General features: G+C 34.1%; 2 protein-coding genes across 5 annotated transcripts; one reads left to right on the forward strand and one right to left on the reverse strand.

Annotated features, from left to right (window-relative positions):
• Window positions 1-253: 253 nt before the first annotated feature.
• LOC108321865 (protein WHAT'S THIS FACTOR 9, mitochondrial) lies at window positions 254-4092 on the forward strand. Of its 4 annotated transcripts, none has more exons than XM_052871342.1 (3): window positions 254-584; window positions 1746-1879; window positions 2271-4092. In XM_052871342.1, exon 3 carries the CDS (start codon window positions 2365-2367, stop codon window positions 3655-3657), a length of 1293 nt encoding a protein of 430 aa, XP_052727302.1. In that variant the 5' UTR covers window positions 254-584; window positions 1746-1879; window positions 2271-2364; the 3' UTR covers window positions 3658-4092. The 4 variants fall into 4 exon arrangements, with proteins under 4 accessions (XP_052727302.1, XP_052727303.1, XP_052727304.1 ...); XM_052871343.1 differs by having other exon boundaries at window positions 1746-1813; XM_052871344.1 differs by having other exon boundaries at window positions 1759-1813.
• Window positions 4093-4600: 508 nt separating this feature from the next.
• On the reverse strand, window positions 4601-16312 carry LOC108321890 (DNA damage-binding protein 1). The gene is made up of 19 exons (XM_017553785.2): window positions 16002-16312; window positions 15879-15927; window positions 15678-15737; window positions 15492-15583; window positions 14294-14345; window positions 14079-14141; window positions 13913-13962; window positions 12957-13032; window positions 11761-11970; window positions 11522-11628; window positions 11282-11390; window positions 9707-9907; window positions 9390-9605; window positions 8799-8909; window positions 7090-7365; window positions 6504-6778; window positions 6019-6370; window positions 5647-5931; window positions 4601-5432 (listed from the first exon to the last, which is right to left on the reverse strand). The coding sequence occupies exons 1-19, from the start codon at window positions 16103-16105 to the stop codon at window positions 4851-4853; spliced, it is 3270 nt and encodes a 1089-aa protein (XP_017409274.1). The 5' UTR covers window positions 16106-16312; the 3' UTR covers window positions 4601-4850.
• Window positions 16313-20310: the final 3998 nt, after the last annotated feature.

A 20310-nucleotide genomic window follows, 5' to 3' on the forward strand; every position in this document is an offset into this window, starting at 1 on the left:
AAATGTTGTCAAAGTATCGTTATGTTTCTGAAAGCTCATAATATCATACATGATGATTAGCTCATAAACATGTGGTTTTGTTTTTGTGCTTCTAGGAAACTGATTTCTTATTTTAGTTAAGGTTGGAAAAGAAACTTAACTATATTAAATTATAATTAATTATACAATTATACTCAAAAATTAATTTATTTTTACTAAAAATTAAATATACTATTTTTTATTTCAGTTTCAAATTTTCAGTCTTTGTTTGAGAACTGAATCAGTGGCTTTTTCATCACTCCCTCTTGTCAGTTATTCCTAAAACGTGAATCGAGTAAATGAGAGCTCCAACTTATACGCACGGTGACCCTGCTCTATCCTTGCCATGACGCGGCCGCTGCCCACCGTGACCCTGTCGTCGAAGGAGAGCTCCAACGAAAACCCACGGTGATCCTGCCCTAACCCTGCCGTGACGCTGCCCACCGTTGTCGTCGAAAAAGAGCTCCAACGAAAACCCACGGTGACCCTGCCCTGGCCCTATTGTGACACGGCCTCTGCCACCGTAGAGGGACCCTGCCGTGTTCGCTGCCGTACTGACTGTCGAGGTAAGCAGTGATTCGATTATTGTGTTCGAGCTTGCCTCTTTCTCCCTCTGCCTCTCTGTGTGCTTTCCTTAAATCTATGTTCTATGAAATTTTGTTTTGATAAATGTGATTCTGAAATCATGTCCATTTCTTAAATTCGACACCACCATTCGAATTTACAATGATGCCAATACTCAAATTCAACCCTGATAGATGTGAGCAAAAAAGTTTAAATTCTGTCTCTCACTCGTTCCCTGGTAGATGTTTATTCAGAAAAGGTTTAGCCAGATTATTGAAACTCACTAACATCTTCAGCGGCTGCATACCTTCTAATGATGTCAATAACTTCGGGCTTTAAAATCTTCTCTTTGTTAAAATCGTTACAGATATAATAAAGTGCTCCAAGTGCATAATTTACCTAAAATAACAGATAGATACACTTTTAATGCACCAAATTGTAATTGATTCTTTTATGAAAGAAAAATAACTTTAGAATGTACAGGCCAATGTAAGGACTATTACTCTGCAAATGCGAAAAAAATAAATAAATTCATAATGAGTTGTTAGTATAGTGAGTTGGGTAATTAAAAACGTACCTACTAAAACATATTGCTCTAAAACAGTTTTTTTCTGGAAAGCAAACCTTTAACTGCCATTAACTTGGATGATTGAAGATGTAGTTACAAGCTGCTTCAGACTCTACCTCCTTAATTAAGAAACTGATGAACTCCCCTTATCTTTGAACTTCTGATTTTATCTGTCCAGCGATGTGCACAGTATCAATGAAAATATGTGAAGATTAATCAATGTTAAAACTTTTGACCCATGAAAATTAGTGTTGAGTCTTGAAAATCTGGATTTGTATGTATATTTGCATTTTCTGAACTCTTTTCACTTGTGATTATCTGAACTGGTGATGCTTTAAGTTGAATTGGTTCTGAATTGTTGTTGCCATCGATGGATTTCTATATCTTCTTCAACAAAACTGATTATTTTTCTCTGTTACTATGCTTTTCTTTCTTTGGTTTTGTGTTAGGGTAGTGAACTATGGGGTTCCAATGTTGGTAAGTTAATCACAGTATTCCAGTAACATGTCATGTCTATTTTTATGCATTTTATTTTTATTTGCTTAGAACTTAATTTTTTATATAATTGATATGTATAATGTTCAAGGAATTGTAGTTCTTATACCCAGGGGAGGATTATTCCAGTATTCCAGTTAGGGAAGTGAACTATGGGGTCCAATGTTGGTAAGTTAATTGGAGGATTATTAGAAGTAATCAAGTTAACCAAGATCTTGAGTGTTTCTTCCTAAGGTGTGTGATAAGTACCTCTTGTTTGAACTAGTTGAACATTTTTTCTGTCTAGTATGTCAGATACTGGCTTATGAAAGGAAAAAACTGCAAAGACAAAATAGTGGAGACCTTATATTCGTTGCCTTGGAAAGTTAAACCTTATATTCCAAACCTTTTTTTTTCTGCTCAAACGATGCAAAGAAACCTCTACGTTTATCCAACCTAGCTTTTAAGTTTTTGATCAGGATTTGATAAAATATTATATTTGTTGGCAATTTGAATTTAAATCTGGTTTGCAAGTTTGATAGAACTTTTAGTATCAAGTTTCATTTTGTGTCGAATACTGTCTTTCTAGTGGTAGGAGAATCTTTCTTTGTTTAAATTGTCTTAAATCTACGTTTTACTTATGCAGTAGCTTTTCTTGGAGCAAAGTGTGGATTTTGACAACTACAAGTCCATAGGGAATCTCTGTGTGCTACTTATACTGTCCATGGTCAGTTTATATTATGTTCCGTGGGGTATTTGGTATTGGAAGAAATTCTGGTTTTGTTCACGGTTATGGTTATCGACAAGGATACATTTACCAGCAGAAGTTTAGTCTGGTGAACATAAAATTGAAATGGGTAAAAGATAGGACATTGGATGCTGTTGTTGCTGGTCAAAGGGATGTTAAGGCAACTGGGATCCTTGTCTCCATAATTCATTCTTCTTCCCAATGCTGCCTTCCAATATACCATCTTTCTCCCTACCGTGGACAACTTGGTCTTCCCAGTGACCTCAAACTCTCTACCTTTATAAGAAGATATCCGAATATATTTGTTGAGTCCTGTTTTCTTGATAGTGGAGGTTCTCCTGTCCCATGGTTCAGTCTGAGTCCTGAAGCCTTGGAGCTTCACCACCGGGAAGTCAGCATCCTTCAGCAAAGTCAATTGGAACTTAGGGATAGGCTGTGCAAATTGCTTATGCTCACGGCTCATAGGATCCTTCCACTACAAACCATTGACCAGTTAAAATGGGATTTGGGTTTACCATATGATTACCAGCATTCTTTTATTCCAAATCACCCTGAAAGATTCGCATATGTTCGCCTTCCTGATGATCGTGTTGGGTTGAAATTGTTATTTTGGGATGACAAGCTTTCCATCTCAGAGTTACAGAAGAATAGTTCTCTACAGCAAAAGGGAGAAGACATAAAAAATGGATCGTTAGCATTTCCAGTTAGTTTTACCAGGGGTTTTGGTTTGAAAAGAAAATGCATGGAGTGGCTGAAAGAGTGGCAGAAACTCCCATATACTTCACCTTATGCCGATGCCTCTCATTTGGATCCCCGCACTGATGTTTCTGAGAAAAGAATTGTTGGAGTCTTCCATGAGCTCCTTCACCTTACACTTCATAAACAAACTGAGCGCAAGAATGTCAGCAACTTGCGTAGACCCCTGTCACTGCCGCAGAAGTTTACTAAAGCGTTTGAACGTCATCCTGGTATATTTTATATTTCCAAGAAGAGTGACACCCAAACAGTTGTTCTCAGGGAGGCCTATTACGGTCAAGAACCTGTGCAGAATCATCCCCTCCTACAAATTAGAGAGGGATTCGCAAGCCTAATGAAGAAAGGACTGTTGGATAGGAGTAGGGGTGTATACAGAAGAAACAGAGATACTAATTCGGTGGATGGTTTGAGAAACGAGGTTTGCATTTCTGATAAAACTAACCAGATTAGTTCTAAGGATAAATCAGATTCCATGTTTTATGATTATGATTCAGATAGCCCTCTACAAAGCCCTTGCCGATATATGTGAATGTGGTAATTTCTATTTGGCCACTGTCTTAGTGTGGCTTCGATTCGTGAGAATCTTAAATATGGCATAGAGAGGATGTTTAGATATTACTACTGTTCAGCCACCTCCTTCTGCTACCTTATTTATGAAGTTCTGTCAACAACCAAGCATATCAGCAATGCTATCATCTTAACAAGGAGGGTCATTTTCGGATTAGAGGCAATATTCTGGAATAAGGGTACAGCTCAATCTCGTTAGAAGATTACTGACATGGGATATATTTAAGACATAAAAAGCTACAATTCAATTCACTGTAAGAAATTTTTGGTATCAATTTTTATGGGAATTACAAATTTAGCTCAAAAGCTATGACTAGATGCACGTAATACTGAACAATTCAGTTCACTGTAAAAGAAATTTGGTATCAATTTTTATGGGATTTAAAAATTTGGCTCAGAAGCTATGACTAAATACTCTTTCTGAAAGACAATTCGAATAATGAAATTTTTCTTTATGTCGAAGTGAAAGTTTTTCATTATATTATATATTATGTGCGGCAGGAAACTTTCAAAGTCTCATTAATGCTAAATACGAATACATTAATTACGCATCTCTATCCCTGCAATTACAGAAGAGTTTCACAGTTTTCTTTTCAATTCAAATTCACAAACACTACAGATAATCTTGTTCGTATCTTCCGTTTTGAGAAAAAAAGAAAAATCTCGAAAAGTAACGAGAGGGTTATTGTAATTAAACTGAAAATGTTAATGTAATTATATATACCTTTTCTTTAGAAACGTGTAGCTGTCGGCCCTATACTTCAATTTTCAATGACCAAATTTTTGTCTAGAAAGTCTTTGGCATGACGATTTTGTTATTCAACCAAAACTTCAAAAGAGCAGCGCTACAATACATACTAATATTGGACGTCTGACCAGACTTTGTTTTTGCGTGATTTACAGAATTTTAACATATAAATAACTAAGCAAATATTAGGAAATCGATGGTGTTTTACAAAATTTAGAAAAGAAAACGCTATTATGCCTCAGAACATGGCATTCATATCATACACCAATTGTGATTCATTCATTGCAAAACACAAACGAAGGTGAGCATGGGGTACAAAATATCATATAATACTATAGCCCTCACCCATACCCTGAAAAATTAAAAAGGAAGAAGGATGCTAATTGAGAGAAAAAAAAATAACAAACTCAGTGCAACCTGGTCAACTCTTCCACTCTTTTGCATAACTCCTCTACAGAAACATCCATTGCCTTGGAAATTTCATCCATCCTACTGCGGTTGAGATCCAGAAATGATTCAATCAAATCTCCATCCAAAAAGTTTCTGGCTTCAACAGTTTTCTTCTCATTGTTAAACGACCTCCATTGCTCATGGCTGAGTCCTCCAACACCTTTAATTACCTTCCTCAAATTTGACTGAAGTTTCTCCAAGAAAACATATTGCTCGTGCGGAAGAGAAGCAATTACCCCAATAACACCATTAATGGTACCAAAGATAACTGTTGGAATCTGCCCAACATCAGAATCTGGCAAGCGCATAACGAGGGAGCCATGCCGGAACCGATTAATAAATTCTCCAAGGTGATACTCACCAACCACTTCAAGACGACCCCGCTCTTCGTCAGTAGCACCTTCACTATTTTTCCGAACAGTGAACAGATTAAAATTATTTTCTGCACCAAGGTAAATGTCATCGTCAAGGATTTCAACAGCCGACATCCAATTTGCATTGTAGTCACGAGCTCTTTCCTCAATAGCACCTTCTTCATGCTAACAATAAAGAACAATTTACCATTACAAAAGAACATGCTCAGAGAAATCCGGTATTCATTCAAAACTATAAGCAGCACAACAGTTTAAAATTTGACAAAACCAGATATAAATTTGAGTCACAACATATAAATTTAACCAAAAAAAAGACAGGATTGAAAAGGTTAGCATTTGAGACAATGAACTTCCGCTTCAAGACAATTTAGAAGCTTACCTTATAGATTAACAAGGAAATTGACTTCATCAGATCACCTACTACAATAAAATCTCCTCTAGTTTGCACATAAAGAGCTAGGATGTGTCCATGATGTCCACATTCAGACTGCAATTCGTGGGTTCCATCATCACGTAGCACCCACTTGTACAGCTGGATTTTTTGATTAATAGCAGCAAGTAATTTACCATTAAATGCATTCAAACAATAAACAGCTCCTTTTGTCTCCTTCTCAGCAATTAGCTGTAGTTTTCCATCTTCAACAGTAAAAACAAGAATTCTACCCTACATGTTTTAAAATGGGAAAAGTAAGCAGGAATTAGAAGCTTTTACTAGAACAATGCTGGAAAAAATACAAATTTATCAACTTACTTTTGTTGGTTCATTTTCCTCTGGCAACACATATGCAGTTCCAACACAGTAATAAACATTATTATCATCTGAGAATGAGCAGCTAATTATAAAGCAACCATACTCATATGTGTCAAGAGAATAAGTTGATATGAACTCAAAAGTCTGGTCATCCAGTAAACGGACAAAGTGCATTTCAGAGTCTTCACCACCCGTTGGGTTGTATTTCAAACTACAAATAGCAAAAGTCCTAGATTGCTCCTGGTGGCAGATACGCCGAGCATGCTCTCCAAGCGGAATGGAGCGTATATGTAGTTTTTGTATGTCATCAATGGTGCCAATAGTAAGCTCACCTTCTTTCGCAATTGCCAAACTGTTGGAAGTTATGAACAGTGTGTAATGAGTACCATCACCTTTACATTAATGTAAAATACAAGATACAAGAACAGCACAAGGCAGATATGTCAATAATTTTAGGAAGCCAAACTAATGAAGGACCAAGATACCTGTCTGGAAAAGCAGCAGAATTGAAAGGACACATATGACTCACTTCCTTCAGATTTACATTACTATAAAGTAATTTTTTGTTACTACTATAGATCACAGTCGGCCGATCAGATGCAGCAAATACATGGGTAGTATTCTTGGAGGAGAACGTCCGTAGTGTAATGGGCTGTGTCCCAAGAGATACCTTTTTCCTATCTGTTAACTCGCCAGTATTTGTGTTCAGCATGAAGTTTAAGAGATGTCCATCACCAAGGGCACATAGCAAGTAAGATATCTGGAGAATAAAATTTAAAAAGTAACACTTTAATAAGATATTTTTAACAAGGTAACTGCAATTAAACTTGTGAATTGGTAGTTTAGCAATTCCTAAATTAATCCTTGAAGGACATCATTACAAAAAGATATTAGTGTTGCTGATCTAGTATATCCCTCACAATGGCTACATGTAAAATCCAAAATCTCTACTCCAAAGATTGAACTTAAAAGAGGTGAGCATTTCATGGTATTCAGAAACAAAAATTAAGCAGAATAACAGAATAAAAAAACTATAAAAGCACATGAAAAAATAACACAAGAAAAGCCTACCCCTTCAAAAGCACAAAGAAGAACAGAACGAGGTATGATTTCCCCTCCTAGCTGTTCCTTTGTGACGAGATTCAGATCAGGAAGAGAAAAAACCCTAACACTTATGTCTGTCCACATTCCAACAGCTGCAAGATGACTATGATTGGGGTTTTCACCAATGGGATTGATGTCTAAACATGAAATCTCATACTCCAGTTGGGCATGTTTTACTTCATGCAATATTCCATCTCCAATTTCAAGGTAAACCAAATGCCCTCCTCCTGTGGCCAACAAAACCTGTATCAAGGTGTAATGATAGTCACCAATTTGACTGCAAATTCAATGTATATAGTCATTGTTAAAAAATAGACTTTAAACATAACTCAATCCTACAAAACCGGTTTGTAAGATGGGGTTTGCACCCACTTATATACTCTAAATTGTTCTTATATCTAGTTGATGTGGGACTTCAAACACATCCTTCACATCAAGGTATATGCATCTCAAACGCGAGACTTGACATTAATATATGATCGGATAGCAGATGGAACAATATGCCTAATAAAGACAAACCTCGCTAGGATAGACTATTAACAATGACTTTAATACCATGTTAAGAAGTGGACTTCCAACAGTCATAATAAAATCAAACGATGAAAATGCACATAATAGTGTAGATTGAAGAAAATTCTCTTAAAAGGTAACTAAGTAGAACTTGATAGGATGCCATACCAAAACAACTAATAGAGACCTAGATATCATAACAAAGGCCAAGCATAGAAGTTGTACCCAAGAACAATTTATTTTTCCAGCAGCAAGAATGTGATACTTCTGGCCAAAATCAATACTAGTTCTATACCAATTAACCCAAATTATGCTTGGCTGAACAATCACAGATATAAAACTTATTATAATCAAAATTTGGCACAGATTATATTATTGTGTAGAATGTATTATGTGGCATTTTAGTGTATCAGAATCTAGAATTCTCTATCTTTTGGAAAGGGTCTATCCCAACTTTCGAGGAATTCAAATACGTAAAAATTGTGTTGCCACTTGATGATTAACTTTTTTTCCCTTTAACATTCCACTGTTACTGACTTTTGATCTATGTTAATAAAAAAAACATTGGGCAGCATAAAACATCTGAATTAAAATATCAAACAGAAAACGGAAACAAGGTTATCAGTATAAAACAAATTCATATTCATATAGATATTTAATATTGGAGCTTCACCGATCACCAAAATCAATCCTTGGAGAATCAAAGATAGTTCTCTAAGTAAATGAAAAAACTAGAAGCAGGCATTAAGAAACTACAGAGCCTTCACGCCTAACTAACATTAGCTGAAAACCTTCAGGAAATTTTCCATGCTTACAGAAGACATTAAGACATCAATCAACATTTTTAAACAACCAATGGCAGATAGTTAACGCTTAATTTTTTCAGCTGTCTTCCACTTTTTACTTTTAAGAATTAACCAAAGGTATCATTTTTAGCATTCTACTTTCAGTAATCCTATAGCTTTCTAAACATAATAATTTCACCCAAATAGCACTAGCAATGAATAGAAGAACATGGTCTCAACTCATTAAAATTAATCATAAACAGCTGCTCATGATTCACCCACTTCCATCTCCCGGATCTGCCTCCACTCAGAAATGCCACATTGACAAGGAAACGCATTGTAATTATTAAAACACCAAGCAAATATTTCCTATAATCAAACCTGGGTAGCATTTGCTGTAGCTACATTAACTGAATAGCCCGATGGTGCAAACCATTCATTGCGGAGCTCTCTAGTTGTGGAACTGACTAGTCTGACAGAATTCGAAGTGACCTGTTATGATGGTTTATTAGATGATGGGAGGTAACCGACACAAAACACAATAAAATGAAGTAAAAAAAGTATGGAAGAATACAACAGAAGAGCATCAATTTATGAAGATTATTCTAATTAACTGCAAAGGAGTATGCAAAACCTAGCCCGAGAAGCTTCAAGAAAATTAACCCATTTCTTTAAAATTCCAGGTAATTAATTTAGATGCGCAGAAGATTAAAAATCTCAACAATTATTATAGAAAACCAAAAATAAAAGGTATTAATAATCACTAGGTTGTGAAAGAGTTTGAAAATTAAAGGAATGCAATCCTGAAAAAATATAAAGAGAGCCTAACAGAAAAATTTGATGCTAAATCTATATCAATATGCCAAAATAGTCCTTCAGGTATGAATAGCTTTCTTAATATCCACTTTTTGTAAATGCCATCAGATAGATGTAGGAATTAAATCAAGAGAAGAAAATAAGGTAAGAACCTACTTGAACAAGTTGATTGTGAACAGCATCGTGGCAAAATAATGTCTGCACTTGAGAACAGAATCCCTCAATCTCAGTTTCTTCCAGCTCATCCTCAAGATTCATTGCTAAGATTCTTGTTTCACTAATAAAACTCACAACCAGAAAAGTATCAAAAGGATCATCAGTTGAGGATCTTAGTGACCACATTCCTTTGATACCTTGAAGCTCTACTGATGCCTGATCAAATAAATGCATGAAAAAATTAAATATTATACAAGCCATGTGCCATTGATATAAAAGTTAATTTTCTCTTTCCTTTTGAATGTCTTGGGGCTGACCTGCTCATTAATTCCAATCCCATTGCGAACAACACGCAGAGAACCATCCTTGTAGGCTCCAGAGCAAGTTACAACCTGACCTTGGCCCTGCCTCTCAAGGTCTACTACACAGAAGTCAACAATAGGCCCTAAATTGACATACCTTTCCAGTACTTCCACATAAGAACCTTTTGCATCAGGCTGCAGATTTAGTTTTATAAGCTGTGCAATTTACCATCAGAAATTGTCAATGTTATGTCTGAATATGTAAGCAAAAGTATTAGATAGGTCATAATACAATTCAAAGTCATCAAAACAACATAAATATAGAAAACAATGTATTCCAATTGCTTCATAATACAGATCCGTTTTTTCCCTCCCTTAATATTACCAAGTAAAAAGATTAGAACAAAAGAAAATATCATTTGAAAAAAATTGATCTGGGTGTACCAATTCCCACGTGTATTGACCTACTGCTTTATGTTCTTACTAATTACAATAATATTGCAAATGCTTACTAAAACAGATCTGTTCTTTCTTTCCCTCCCTTATTATCTTACACTACAGAGAAAAAATATTAGAAGAAAAGAAACTATAATTTGAAAAAAAAAAAACTTAATTTTGGTGAAGCAGCTCTCTCTCACTTGTATATGTTCTAACTAATTACTAATAATATTACATTTTTCCTTTTTTATGGAATTTGGAATTGCTAACATTTATTATGTAGTGTTAAATTGTGTTTGGGGTTTACTTAAACTAGAGCTGTCAAAACGGGTCACCCGGCCCAACCCGACCCGGCCCACCACGGATTGGTCACTTAGTGAGCCAACCCAACCCGGCTCATTTATTAGCGAGCCAGAAAAATTTGAACCCGGCTCGACCCACCACGGGTTGGTGGGTAAACGGGTTGGCTCATTGGCTCACTTAATTACAATTTCTTTTAAATAAAAAAAATTACAAACTTTCTATAATACAAATCTAAACAAATTTCACTTCCAAATTTCACTTCCAACATGGGTGTTTAATTAATTTTGAAAATAAGAAACTTAAATAATTTTTTCATGCAAAAACAAAATAATAAATATTTTTTTATAAAATTAAAATTAATTTTTAATAAAATAAAATTAGGTAGGTGGATTGGTGGGCCAACCCGGCCCACCACGGGTTCAACCCGCATGAGCCGGGTTTAAACAAGCCGGGTTGAAATCTGACCCGCATAAAAAAAATACAATTTTTTCTAACCCAACCCGGCTCAAACTCGTGGTGAGCCGGGTTGGCTCGCGGGTTGTGACCCATTTTGACAGCTCTAACTTAAACTAACACGACCTTACCATTTACCAGATAAACAAGGCTACACTCTCTTCTAAGCTATATTTAAACAAGTACATCTAGAGTCATAAACTCTCAAATCTGAATACAATTAATAGGCAAACAACCCAACATAAGATACAAATTATATCAGATAAAAATAATGAAACAAGTCAGCCTGCATACTCTTTCAAAACCAGTACTTTGGAAGACAGAAATTTGGAAATAACATATTATAAACTCATAAAACAAAAAATTATAAAGTAATATGCTATTTCATTAGGCAACCTGTGAGTCTCCATAACTTGAACCAATATAGACGAAAGCATTATCAAGGTATGATATTGTAGATGCAATGGAAGTCTCCCCGAGGGGCTCAATTTTGAGTCCAGTAACCCTACAAAACAAATGTAAATGATAAAACAACAGGATTAAGGTAAATACGGATTGTTTATTCAATGAACATGCTGACACCCAAGATAGTAAAAAATCTGTTAAGCCAACATGAAAATGAGACAGATCACATACTTTTCTTTCTCATGGGTTATTACAAGTAGGCTAAGCAAACCCGTATGATCACCAAGTAAATATCTAGAACCATCAGGATCAACTCTTCCATAGGCTTTCGTAATTGACTGAAAAGCACATAAGGTATAATTAAAATTGAAGGGAATTCAAAAAACACGTATTGCATAAATTTCATGAAAATCCAAAAAACCACAATGGATGATTTAAATGGAAGAAACAAAAACTATTATTTAACATACAGGTCTGATTGGGATAGCCTTGAAAGCATTAGCACTGCAGTATACGATGGTTTCTTCTCCAATAATAAGCACGCCACAAAGTGGTGGGGGAACTGGTATCAATAGATCAGCCCCATTATCAAGATTGTTCTGGGACCATGGACCTTCAACAAAATCTTTATCCTTCAGCGCAACCTCATATGTTTTAACATGACGAGCATCTTTATTATCCTGTCATAGATTAAAATATAATATTAAAGCCATCATAATAAAAAGACAGATATGTTTCCAACCAAATGCGTTGCATAAAGGACATGCAAAAAACGCATCATGCATTTTCATAGATGATAGAATCATAGAAACATTGAGTAAAGAAGGTATGCAAGAATATGAGTATGCCCAGTCAAACTGAGACTAAAACAGTAAAACCATGAAATCAATCACAAACCCTCTTTGGCAGTCGTTAAATTGTCTTATACCTATGTCAACAATTCTAATACATATCAATGTGACGATCACGACTGTGTCACTTTTAAGCAACAAACTACATACAGAACTTGCCCGTAAGAACTATTTAATTCTTCAGTATGTTAAATTAGCTATTAAAAGTCCCTTTTAAAAAAACAGAACATGGTAAGTACTATAATGATTCCATGTTGACTGTATGAGCAATCTTTCGACCAAATGTAGGCAGGTCTACAACAGTAAAAAAATGTGAAACGCACATAATTCCCTCTCTTAACAAATTTTGGGGCAAAAGACACCTTAAAGGTGTAAGCATCCTGGTCTAACTAAACATGCCGGAGGACAGCTTACACCAAAACCAGCCACAGAAATTTAGCCTCCTTAGATAAAGCTCTAGATTCCTAAATGCATTCAGTGTGGACCCAAAGACTACAATAAAAGAGCAGACGAAAGAAAGAAGCAAAGTATGATAACACCTCAGACTCAATCTATTCCATGTAACTAATCAACTAATAACCCCAAAACATTAGGTAGAAGAGGAATGCTCGCAACACACCCTCTAACATACTGTTTCTAACACAATTAATTATTAGTTAGAATTTATTGAAAACTACAAAATAAAATAATTCATTAACTAAGAGAGACCCACCAAAATCTGTGAATTCCAATATATTTCAACCCATACTAGTATTCAAACATGTCACAGAAAGTGTGTTGCCAGTAATTCTCACAGGTAGAATAGAATTAAGAACCTGGTAAAGAACCACGATGGTTGGCTTTGAACAACCATAAAGAAATTTGATATCCAAAACTTGAAGCTCCTCAAGCCTGAAAACAAACAAATCATAATTGAAAAGAAACAAAAATGGGGAAGAACAAAAGCTAGGGTAGAAATTACATGACATATTATAAAAATATTTTCAATTTAAAAAATGTCAACTGTATGTGTTTTTATTTTAAATTTTAAAGTTCAAAAAAGAAATCTAGAAGACTTAGGTGCAACAATCAACATAAGCTTATCTGGATAAGGACTGCTTATAATAGTGTGAAGTGTACACAGATGAATATTCTTATTTATAATGAAGATGTGATACACTAATAGGAACAAAATCAATAATTAATAATTACAAATATTAGCGTAGATATTTCCCTACTTGAACACTTAAATTCTCCACCAAGCATACCATGCTACTTGATGTGGTACCTAAGCACCCAAGTTTCCATTGATCCCTCAATACGCATATGAAGCCTCTTTATTAACAAAAAAAAAGGCATTATCTACCTAAATAATAATTTCTTTAAGGCAAGGATATTTGAGACCCAAGGGAAATGAGGTACATCGATTGCCTAACCAGGTAAAAGTTCGAATTTTTAAAATCATCTTGTCAATTAAACATACATTAAATCAACAAAGAAAAGTATACACATACTTCCCTATGTTTTTTTTTTTTCAAAGAAAGCTATATCTAAGTTCACTATTGATCCAAATCCTTTATGCATGAGATTCAGAAACCACTTTCAATCTTATGTAAAGACACCAACACTATCCAAGAAATTGGTTCACAGTTCCTTCTTCAGACAGTGGAGACTTGTAATCATTACTCAACGTCATGGACTTGGCTACTAATACAACATTTACGCACACCTGCAAAGATCAAATTATAAAGAGAATTCATGTGTAGACCACCAAGAGAATAAAAAGAATTACCTTATATTAAATGCTTCCTTGAGCTGACCTTTATTGTCAAAGGGAATAACCTGGAATATCAATGAACAGTGAATTATTCAAACTCTGTAACATGACACTGTAAACCAAAGCATATTGTCATTAGAATCTAAATTTTTTACAGGATACTAGATGAGAAGTTACATACTTTGAACAAACCATCATACAAGTGAAGTCCAATCAACCTACAATCAGGATCAATAATGCCAATCTGCAAAAAGAAAATGGATAACAGCTGAAATGCACTGAACAACTTTCATCTGATCCTAGACTTATCATTAATGTTGTTACAAATATCAAAAGTTAAAGAATACAATAACTACCAAGCTATATTGGTAAGTAGTAATAAAATAATATAGATACCTGACCGTTATCAGTGGGACGTCCTATCCGATCAGAAACATCCCCCATTGCCCTGGATGACAGTAAAATTGAGAATTAAACTGATGAATAAGACAACCATTATGGCCCCTACTAGGAATTCCAGTTTTATGATATCATACAAAAATTGAAAATCTTGCTGATTATTTGAGCTATTTTGGCTCACAATTTCATTTGTTTTCAATTTATAGGAGGGTTTCCTCCCTTGCCCTACATGAACATACTCTTCCATATTTAAGTGGCACACATTTAAGTTAAGAATCTGGGGGGCCATTCTTATTTTGACTTATAACTCCCAACATAACTCCACCTCCAGAGTCCTGTTTGGGGGTCTCAAATGACCCAGACAAAACCTATGCAATTAAGATATGGAAAGGTCAGGATGCGGAAAACATTCCCATCTTCATTTTTCACAGAAAATCCTAGCTTGTATACTTAAGATACCACTCAAGACCACCAGGTTATCAACCTATAACCCCGCCCAAAAGAAAGTAAAAGAGGCAGAACGATGCAAGAGACTCAGTCTGGGAGGTCAAGTGACGAAAACATCCCAATCATTTTTCTAAGAAATTTTGAGCTTGTACATTTAGGACACTACTCAAGATCATATAGGTATAGAAAATAATCCCACACAAAAGAAAGTAAAAGAGGCAGTTTAATGCAGGAGGCTCGCTCTAGGAGGTCAAGAGTATGCAATTTACTAAACTAAAATTTCCCTTCACATGAACGGATACCTATATCCGTCTTCATAAGCAAAGCTGTACAAAACATATCAATCGGGATTTTCTGGTCATGCAGAGATGGCATGCTGTGTTATGTGCAAGAATATATAGAATACATGTCAGAAATGCAGTTTGCTTCCCATTTCTTCATCCAACAACACCAGAAAGCTTAGCAGTAAAAGTATAACTAACGAAGTAATTAACAAGGAGAGAATACAAAGTTACAAAACTCTCCTTGAGGCATTTCATATAAAGTTTCCTATTCTAGCCAATAGGATTGTTGCATTACAAAATTCACATTGAGATTGTTAGCACCCCAGCTGATTGATTATATGCCCCTAAACGTCGTAACTATTGGTAAGATTAAAAATAAAGTTGATTTCAATCTATCCGAAAACAATCATGAGCATGAGTAAGTCCACTCCAGAGGAAAACATTTGCTGTTTCCTCAAACATACCGGGTAACAAGCTCAGCAGTCTCAGAATCCCATTGAAGAACACAAAATTTGTATCTTTCAGTTGCGATAAAGAGATAATCCTGTGCTTCACCCTGTTTGAGACCAAAACAAATTACAGAAGGATAAAATCAAAACTAAAACATTAGACGATAACTCAAGAAACACGGATGCTTTTAAATTTCTCACGTGAGGGCGGAAGAGTTCAAGCGTAGCAATTCTTCCATATATCGGGACGTCCAACATAGGCTGCAAAGATAGGTTTCGGTTTCACATTTATCCGATTCAGTTACATATGCATCCAAAAATGAAGAGAAGAAAAACACAAACAACGCATATTGAAATAAGATTATTGAAACAAGTAGTGTATCAACGGGAGAGCGAAAGAACCTGTAAGCCCTGAGGAGAGAGCAAGTGAATCTCGATGCGCGTGCATTTCCTGATAATAAAAAAGAAGTGAAAAGGAGAAGAAGAAAAAACCCTAAGAGAAAAAGAAAGGGAATAGATGAATACGCGATAATGAGGTTGAGGTCTTGAGGACTGGTGAAATTGCCGACGCAGGAGTGAGTGACGTTGGTGGGTTTGTGAGCTGTGACAACGTAGTTCCATATACTCATCCTTCTCTTCCCTTCTTTGCTTCCTCTCAGCACGAACTCTGCTTCTGCGCTTCGAAATTGAATAGGGTTTCGTTTTGGTTCCGAACAATTAACTGCTTAGGGCGCTGTCAAAGAACGCAACAAGCACCTCACTCACAGACACTCTCTTTCTCAGACCCTCGAGCGGCTTTCACTTTTGGCTTTTGCCCTTGTTTCAGTGAACCGCTTTTTTTTTCTCTTTTATTTTCTCATTTATTATTTTTTTCTTTCCTTCATTTTCATTTCATGTTTATTTTATTTTGTTCTTATGTACATAAGTCAAAGACTTATGTGTATTTTTGTTTTGACAAAATTGTGAATTTTATTCCTCTTTTCAATATATTTTCCAAACTTTTTCCTGGATTTTTTATTTTATTTTAAAATGTTATCTAGGTCTTTTGATTTCATGATTACATATACTATTTAAAAAAGTTTTAAAAACAAAAACCAAATGAAAAACTTCTTAAAGATCAAAACTAAAAAACATATATCTTAAACAAAAATTAAAATTTGATCATTTATCTTGACCATAACGTATTTAAGTTTATAGATTGTCCTGATTTGTTTTTGACGGCATAACCATCTATAGTTTAATTATGATTTTATTACTAAAATTTAGAGCCAATCTGGTTTTGGTCTTCCGTATTTTAATATATATATATATATATATATATATATATATATATATATATATATATTGGTTTTTCAGATTAAAAATACATTTTTAATCAAAAAATTTATAACTAAAATTATTTTCAAAACTACTTTTGGTTCTCAAATAGTAAATTTGAGAAACTACAACTATTTTTTTTATAAAATTGTAATTTAAGAATTTTAAAAGGGTAAAGTCAAATTATCACAAATTTGAGAATTCAATATTATTTATTTGACATTTTTCATATGAAATCATAATGAAATATATTGCATGTATGGGGCATCGATGTTTTGTTATCATAATGTGTTTACATTTAATAATTATAGTGTAGTTTTTTAAGAATGTGTAAGGATTTGAATAATAGAAATGATAGGGTTGAGATTGTTTTAATTACCAAAGCATTATGAACTTTGTAACAATCCATTTTTTCGTACTCAAAGTATTAATCAGGTTTTTTCTTTTAGTTAAGAAAAAAAAGAAGAAATAGAATATATATATATATATATATATATATATATATATATATTATATTTCAAATTAACTAATTTGTTTTTCAAGAAAGACTGATACAAAATATTTTTTTCAATATCTAAATTTACAAACTATGGTGTTAATTTAATGTTTTTGGCAGCGCCTGCATCCCTTACTATTCATGTTAGTAAAATTACATATAAAATACACAAGGATAATACAAGAATTAGACTAATTACTCTACATTAGGACCATAATAAAGGATTTATCATATAATTAAATTCATGCATCATTTCACACAAACAAGTAATATTTAAATGATTACATAGTTTCACAATATACTTTCACAATTTTTCATATTCATCGTCATTTCATAATCATATTTCATAAAAATGAGTATAACATGGTGAGTCGCCTATTTATAGATTTAATCATAAATGCCAAATATACCGATAAGGATCTCATACAACTCTCATCATAAGATTTTTCTCTATGTAAATCTAATACTTAATAGAGTCCGAATAGTCTCATTCTAATTCTCACATCAATACACGTCACATAACAAATCAAGAGTAGAGTTTCCACCTTTAGAACTATTATTTCAAATCAAACATTTCAACCAAGCAAGAACCCCCAATAAAACAAAGTTCATACATTATTTATATGTCTCAAATATCTTCTCTTCCATATACAAATTATGCATATTCAACTCAAATTTTATTCACAATTCATTCAAGATAAATATAAAAAAGAACAATGCAACATCAAACAACTTCTCTCCATTGCCCAACACTAGTTGCACCTAGAGCCACTTATTTTAAAATTTGAAACAATGCACAGCGGTATCCCTAAGCGCCTAGCGCCAACACTCCCTGATGCTTTTTATCAAAGTAGCACCCAATGGTCTCAACATGGTGCCCAACGACATCAAAATGGCACCCGACTCTACCCCTTTAAAGCTTTATGACTTTAGATTTTAAACGTATCACTCAACAATACGCGTATGGCGCTCAACGTCGCACCAGGATACTCAAAAGGTTGATTTTTCTATATTAGGATACCAAACTTGATTTGTCTAACGAATCTCCACTCTTTTATTAATCATTTTCCAATTTATAGTTCAAACACATCCTTTAGACAAAACAATTTGAATCTCTTTGTATAAAGAAATCAAAATACACACAAGTTCATTCAAAAATCAACCATTTGTCACATTTATTTACAATTATTCTCATTCAACACTAACATATATTAGTTAGTCCTAAATTAATCAATTTCTAAGGCCAATCATGCACAAAAGTTCAACTATACAGAACAATTGTTTCAATTTACACTAAAATACCAATTTTTTTTCTATAATGTTAGCTTCCTTGGCCTTGATTAGGACTCCTAAAGCTCTCAAAGTTTCCCCTTCACAACCCACTCGTAGATGTAATTTTGTCTACACAAAAAAGAGAATTAGATTAATGATATGAACGTACCATTAAAATCATAAACACAGAAAGAACCAATTTGAGTAGAATTAAGCCACATACAACTCATCATACTCACATGTAAGGGATGAAAACATTTTTTTACTTTAGAAAATGACCACGACTCTGATCGAATAAAGTTAGAGTGTTCTCTGTAATGATAGACTCTGATCGAATAATAGATGAAGGATGAGTTTTATATCTTAAAGAGAAGACAGAGAGATTTAAGAGAAATGATTTTCTAGAGAGATAAAATGATTTTATAAAATGAACTCTATAATAGGAAAATTATTTATAGTTTAGTCTTTTATTAATAAAATATTCAAACATCGTTCTATTAAGGTTTTTATAACTTTAAATATTTATTTTTTAATCTTCACAAAATGTATTGTGACAATTATTACATGAAAGTAAGGTGTGTATTTTATCAATATATATATATATATATATATATATATATATATATATATATATATATATATATATATATATATATATATATATAATACTTTTATGTTTTTAGTTTAATACATATTTTGGTCTCTCGGTTTGTAGGGTATGTTCAAAGTTGTCCTCCTTTTTTTTAAAAGTTCACTAACATCCTACTTTTCGCAAGAACGGTGCACGTTAGTCCTTTTTGCTTACGGCGTTAAAAAGACTAACAGCAGAGCTGCCCAGCTAGCAAAAAATTGATGATATGTACAGTTTTGGTTGTGGTGGCACTATGACTTCATTATATGTGTTAAAATAAAATAACTTAAAATGACGTGGAATATGTAAAAGATAGGGTTAAGATAATTTTAGGATTAACTGAAGCGATATTACATTTGGGGTAAAATCAACTCGTGATTTTGGGGCGATTTAGAGTTCAACAATCAGCTTCAACAATCCAGATTTTGATTCCTGGTGAAATCACGTTCGTGGTTCATCTAAGAATGTGGTTCGTTCATCAGCGCTGGTGAGGTTAGTGTTCTTACTTATGTTGTTGGTGTAGTTACTGATCGCATTATTAACTACTTTCATTCATGATGTTTGTCGTCTTTAATGGGTGGATTTTGTATTTGTTTTGTAATGGGTGGAATGGGTTAAAATATTATTATATTTGTCGCATGTTGGGGGGTTTATGGAAAAAGTAGTGGCGTTGGGTGTTGAAATTGGTCTCATTGGTGTTAATTTAAGTTAATTGAGTGGTCCCCCTTTCCATTTGCAGGGTAGGGATGTCTAACGATAGGTTTGAGGTAGCGATCCACCACAGTGGGACCTTGATAAAGGAAATTCCCTTTAAGTATATAGGTGGGGAGATATGTTATTGGGACATTGACCCCGATACATGGAATTATTTTGGAGTAGTAGGTTCACTTAAAGATTTGGGTTACATTGAAGTAGAGGAGTTATATTAGAATATTCAACATGTTTTACATAAGCTATATGACGATAAAGGAGCTATGAACATGATGAATATGGAAAAATTGTTAGGGAAAGTTGTCGCAACCGGAATCGCGACGGGACGACAATCCATAGAGAAAACGACTTTGAAAAGAGATTTTGGAGTCGCCACCATAGTTTATTCTGGAAAACTACGGAAAAAC

This window comes from Vigna angularis, chromosome 1 (genome assembly GCF_016808095.1).
Source record: "Vigna angularis cultivar LongXiaoDou No.4 chromosome 1, ASM1680809v1, whole genome shotgun sequence".
Classification (NCBI taxonomy): Eukaryota; Viridiplantae; Streptophyta; class Magnoliopsida; order Fabales; family Fabaceae; genus Vigna; species Vigna angularis.